We start from the raw sequence: 6,000 nt of genomic DNA on the forward strand, positions 1-6,000 counted from the left end.
TTTCATTGTGGTTTCCGTGGACTGCATCTCGTATTTGGCATTTTCTCTCCAGTGCTTCAGAGTAACAGGGACAGAAGGGGAGGGGGGGAGGAACTAGACCCAAAGAAAAGCACCGCCCGCCCTTGCCCCTGACCCTGGCAAACGAGGGTCTAGTGACTGGCAACCTGATGTCACCTTCTGCCTCAAAAGGAAGTGGCAATTGACATCATTGTTCGTTCCATCCCTGTCCCTTAGGAAATGACATCAGAAGTCCATCACACTCCCAGGACCTGGGGAGATATCAGGTGTCTGAACTCCCTGGTTTCTGAAGCCTCCGAGGAGAGGGAATTGTGTTCACAGGACAGCCTTCTCTTGCTCCAATTTAACTTTCGTTTTTCTCTCTCTTGCCAACAGACTCTACCACCTGCAGTTCAGCCAAGTCCAAGGTGAGTGCCAAAGCCATTCTGAAGGCTTCATCCCTGTCCAAGATAGCCTGCTCTTTGCTTTTAGGTCAGGGGACTTGGGAGAATGGCCATTGGGCCCTGAGGAAGATTCCTGGTCACTGGGAAGGAAGGTAGGGAGTACGTGTATGCGAGGCAAGCAGAGAAGCTGCTCCCTTTCTCAGGGCTCCGTGAGGCGTCCGGGGCAAGAGAAGGATCTGGCTTGGGAGTTAGGTGGTCAGGGGGCCAGTGGTTAGAAGTCCTGGGTCTGAGTCCTGGCTGCATCACTCAGTTGCTCCGGGACGTCAGGCAAGGTGCTTAACCTCTTTGTGACCTGCCGTTTCTGCAACGAGGCCTAGTATTTATCTCCATAAATGGGATACCAACAAATATGTCTGCTCTAATAATGACACTTTTTGGAGAGCCCAAAGCAAGCAGAAGGAAGGAAATAAAGATAAGAGCATAAATCAATGAAATTGAAAACAATTGAGAAAATCAGTGAAACCAAAGCCGGCTCTTTGTTTTTTGTTTTTTTAATATGTATATATATATTTTTTTTATTTATGTATTCATGAGAGGCAGAGAGAGAGGCAGAGACACAGGCAGAAGGAGAAGCAGACTCCATGCAGGAAGCCTGATGTGGGACTCGATCCTGCGACCCCAGGATCCCGCTCTGGGCTGAAGGCAGGTGCTAAACCGCAGAGCCACCCAGGGATCCCCTCAAAGCTGGCTCTTTGAACCAGCTCTCGTAGCCAGTTACTCCTGCCTGCTCCAGAGCCTGCCCTCTGAGACAGCCCATTAGGTGAGGATCACTGCCCAGCCTTTAGATTAGAGCTTCATGGCCAAAGGCATTATCTCAGGCAGCTCAGGCTGCCAAAACAAAATGCCACATATTGGGTGGCTTAAACAACAAAAATCTATTTTTTTTCACAGTTCTTGAGGCTAGATTCCAAGATCAAGGTGTCAGCATGGTCAGTTTCTGGTGAGAGCTCTCTTCCTGTCTTGTAGATGGCCGCCTTCTTGCTGTGTCCTCATATAGCAGAGAGAGAGAGCGTGTGCAATAGAACTAGCTCTCTGGCGTCTTTTTTTTTTTTTTTTTTTTTAATAAGAGGACTAATGCCACCATAAGGGCACAACCTCATTACCTCCCATCTTTAGCCCAGTGTATACTGGGCTTCAGTGTATTTAGGGCTTCAGCAGATGGATTTGGGGAGGGGGACACAATTCTGTCCCTAGTAGTCGATGAAATCACTAAACATTGTTGACTGGACTAGACTCATTTTTAGCTGGGTCTCTAAGGACTGGCCAGGTCACAGTAAGTCCAGTGTGCCTGACACCAAACAGGTGCTAATTATGTATCTGGGGGGCACCTGGGGGGCTCAATTGGTTAAGCGCCCAACTCTTGATTTCCACTCAGGTCATGATCTCAGGGTCATGAAGAGCTGTGTGTCAGGCTCTGCACTTCTCATGCTTGAGATTTCTCTCTCCCTCTCCCTCTGCTCTCCCCTCTCTGCACACAGTCTGTCTTAAAAAAAAAAAAAAAAAAAAAGACGAAAGAAAGCAAGCAAGCAAGCTGCTTTAGTCTGGTACAGAGGTCCTCTGCAACCTCTCCATAGAACCTCTGACTGCACATCTGTGGAGCGGGGAGCTTCCTCCATCATAAGATTGCCAGGGCAAAGAGAAAATTCATTATAGTGACCTGAATCTAGCTGAATCTAGTTGCATGTAACTTCCACCCATTGCTCCTGCTAGCCTCTGATTTTCCAGAGCCTCTCCTGACCTCTGCATTCCTGGAAGTGACCATTATGACCTCACTGCTTCTGTAACTAGCAAGGATGAGAGGATAATTTGATCAGATGGTCCTAGTGGCCTTTCCAGTCTCTCAGAGAGCATTGGCCAGAAGAGAAAGTGGCACCCTATGCTTTGGGTTGATCACAGCAGAGCTGCCATATCTCACAACTCCAAGGATTGCCCTCTGGAGTCATGCCGTGTTGACAGCCACGGCCCAGGAGCCACATTTCTTTGAATCCTGACTGCCTGACATGCTTCACCTTTCTCAGAACGAGCTGATGTGAGGGACAGTACATAGGTTGCGGTGGCCACATAAGACATCTCTGTGTCTCCATTATTATGCTGTGGCTGAAACAGGAGGTGACCTATGAAGAGGGGTCACAGGGCAGGCCATTCCAGCCAACAGGGGGACCAGTTTCAGCCTCTGCTTCTGCAGGGCTTCCTGTGTCAAGGGGACTGTATTCACCCATTTGTCCATTCACTTAATATTTATTGAGCACCTGTTATGTGCCAGGCACTGTGCTAGGAGCCATGGATGCAAACACAGATTAGCCACAGACCTTGCTCTCAAGGAAGTCAGAGTTTGATACAGATCATGTGGAAACAGACCTATCCTGATGGGAGAAGAGCAGGTGTAGATGTATTTTCAAAGGGCTATGGGAGGGCTGAGAGGTAGATACATGGAGGATGCCATGTTTGAGCTGGGCCTAGTAGGAGGACTTAAGAGTTTATCAAGCAGAAAGGGTGGGCCAGGGGGTGGTGGGCTGTTAGTTTTAAAGTGCAAGTAAGTCTGGCAGGTGGTTATCACTCGAGTGAAGGCTGTGTTGGGGTTGGGGTAGAGACAACCTTAGGCTGGGAAAGTTGGGAACAGATTGTGAAGGGCCCTGAGTCTGGGCTTCATCCTGATGGAGGTGGAGGGGTCCTGCAGAGTCTTGGAGGTGATGGGATTCCTGCCTAGTCTTAGAAGGACTGATTGCTCTAGAGGAGGAGGGACTGGGGTAAGGCAAAGGTGGAGGCAGGGAGTCCTATTAGAGAAGGCAGAAAAGGCAGAGTGAGGGTCTGGAAAGAGGATGGTGAAGATGGGCTGGCTTTGAGAGTCACTTCAGGAGAATTGAGAAGAAACAGAGGAGAGGAAGGAGGCCAGGAATCACTTTAAGGTGGGGAACATGAATGCGGATGGTTTGGGGCTGGGGAGTAGGGAGTGTAGTGTGGTTACAGACAGGTGAGTTTCAGGTCCTTGTAGAAACCTTGCTGGAGATGGATTCACCGTTGGATTCACCGTTTGGAGAAGAGTTCTGGAGTTCAAGAGATAGTTTGGTGTTGGCCGGTGATGGGCAGTGTGGGCTCTGCTGGAGCATCATGGAAGGCCAGGGCCAGAAAACACCCACAGGGGCTTAGCAGTGAGAACAGGGCAGGAAGTTGCCCAGCATGGGAAATCACTGCTCGGGGAGCAGCTTCAATGCAAACCATTAGATTGTGCAGGATTGTGTGGCCACTTCTGGCTGCAGAGCTGAGGGCTGGATTGATGTGAGATTGGGGATTGTGCAGGTGGGAAGACTGAAATGCCAGCCTGTGGGCTGCAGTGGGAAGGGGAAGTGACCTTGGGCCGGTTGCCCTGGAGAGGCCCATACATGCAGCGCAGGTGGACAGGCAGGTCTCCCAGGTGGGGGTGAGTGGAGATGGAGGGGATGGAAGCCTGGATCAGGGAGGTCCCGCCAGGCTCTGGTGGTTATAATCCGGGACAGTAGATGTGAAGCGGGTTCAAACTGCCAGGTGTATTCCCTGTTGAGAGACTGTTACCACCAGAGCTGTGTGTAAAAGGGCTTATCTAGCGCTGGGCACGGGAATGGGGTGGAAGCTGGGCGGAGGTGGGGGACGGCCCGCAGCTCACTCGGAGGAGCCGAAAGTGTGGACGGAGGCCGGAGCGGGAGCGGGAGCGGGAGCGGGAGCGGGAGCGGGAGCGGGAGCGGGAGCGGGAGCGGGAGCCGGAGCGGGAGCGGGAGCGGGAGCGGGAGCGGGAGCGGGAGCGGGAGCGGGAGCCGGAGCGGGAGCGGGAGCGGGAGCGGGAGCGGGAGTGGGAGCGGGTGCCGTCTCCGGCTGGGGAGGGACGCTCCCGCGGGGGCAGCCGTGTTCCGGGTGGGCCGACGGCGGGGGGGGGGGGGGTGCCGCGGTGCGGGTGGCCTCCTGCCTCCTGCCTCCTGCATCCTGGCCTATCTCCCGCGCAGGGCTCGTGGGCCCCCAAGAAGGAGCCGTACGCCCGGGAGATGCTGGCGATCTCCTTCATCTCGGCGGTCAACCGCAAGCGGAAGAAGCGGCGGGAGGCGCGGGGGCTGGGCAGCAGCACCGACGACGACTCGGAGCAGGAGGCGCACAAGCCCGAGGCGGGGGCGCCGGCGCCGGGGGCGCGGGACCAGCCGGAGGGGCCGCCGCCGGCCGCCGCCGCCGCCGCCGCCGCCGCCGCCGCCGCCGCCGCCCCGGAGGCCCCGGGCCGCCTCAGCCCCCTGGCGGCGCCGGACGAGCGGCCGGCCGCGGACACGCGCTCCATCGTCTCGGGCTACTCCACGCTGTCCACCATGGACCGCAGCGTGTGCTCGGGCGCCGGCGGCCGGCGGCCGGGCGCGGGGGACGAGGCGGACGACGAGCGCAGCGAGCTGAGCCACGTGGAGACGGACACGGAGGCCGGCGCGGGGCCCGGGGGGCGCCCTGCGCGCCGGCCCTCCTTCAGCTCGCACCGCCTCATGCCCTGCGACACGCTGGCGCGCCGCCGCCTGGCCCGCAGCCGCCCGGACGCCGAGAGCCCGGGCGGGGGCGGGGGCGGGGGCGCGGGCGCGGGCGCGGGCGGGGGCGGGGGCCGCGCCGCGGAGCCGCCGGGCTCGGCCTCGTCCAGCAGCCAGGAGTCGCTGCGCCCCCCGGCGGCGGCGGCGGCGGCGGCGGCGGCGGCGCTGGGCTCGCGGCCGTCGCGCATCGAGGCGCTGCGGCTGCGCCTCCGCGGCACCGCGGACGACATGCTGGCCGTGCGGCTGCGGCGGCCGCTGTCGCCCGAGACGCGGCGGCGCCGGAGCAGCTGGCGGCGCCACACGGTGGTGGTGCAGAGCCCGCTGACCGACCTCAACTTCAACGAGTGGAAGGAGCTGGGCGGCGGCGGCCCCCCGGAGCCCACGGGCCCGCGGGCGCACAGCGACAACAAAGACTCGGGCCTCAGCAGCCTGGAGTCCACCAAGGCGCGGGCCCCGGCGGCGGCGCCCTCGCTGCTGCCCGGGGACCCGGGGGCCCTGCAGAGCCAGCCCCCGCGCCGCTCGGCCGCCTCCCGCCTCCATCAGTGTCTGTGACCAGCACCCCCGTAGCGCCGGTCCCCCTCCCCCAGGCCTCTGTGGCCTGCGGCCCCCCTCCCCTTGTCCCCCGGGCGTCTCTCGAGTCTGTGTGCGGGGCTGGTAGGACGTGGGCAGGCGAGAGGCCCCCGCAGCCGTCAGAGCAGCGGGGAGACCAGAGGCACGGGCTGCTGGGCTCTGTGACCCAGTGGGCCCTTCCGTGCTGCTCTTAGAGACCCTTGTTGGCCACGGGGCGTGGCTAAGGAACCCCCAAGTCTCAGACTAAAGGAAAGACACAGGGTGATGCTGGCTCTTGGCATCTTTCCTCTGCCCCTGCCTATTAGCTCCTAGCTCCTGGCTGAGGGGAACGGGGTGTATGTATGTCAGGGGACAGGAGATGGAGGGGGCCGTGTCCCTGGGACGCAGGGCATGTGTGCCACTGTGCCAGTCACTGTCAGAAGACGTTTCAGTGGCAACTTCTG

The 6,000-nt window shown here is 58.9% G+C and overlaps 1 protein-coding gene across 6 annotated transcripts in view; it reads left to right on the plus strand.

The window, feature by feature from the left end:
- ARHGAP23 (Rho GTPase activating protein 23) overlaps positions 1–5,667 on the plus strand; it is a 79,017-nt gene extending 73,350 nt beyond the window's left edge. For all 6 annotated transcript variants that reach the window (XM_041725301.1, XM_041725300.1, XM_041725302.1 and 3 more), the window contains 2 exons: positions 394–425; positions 4,436–5,667. In XM_041725301.1, coding sequence (XP_041581235.1) covers positions 394–425; positions 4,436–5,539 — 1,136 coding nt within the window. In that variant the 3' untranslated portion in view covers positions 5,540–5,667. The remainder of the gene's footprint in view (positions 1–393; positions 426–4,435) is intronic.
- Positions 5,668–6,000: the final 333 nt, after the last annotated feature.

This window comes from Vulpes lagopus, chromosome 12 (assembly GCF_018345385.1).
Source record: "Vulpes lagopus strain Blue_001 chromosome 12, ASM1834538v1, whole genome shotgun sequence".
Classification (NCBI taxonomy): Eukaryota; Metazoa; Chordata; class Mammalia; order Carnivora; family Canidae; genus Vulpes; species Vulpes lagopus.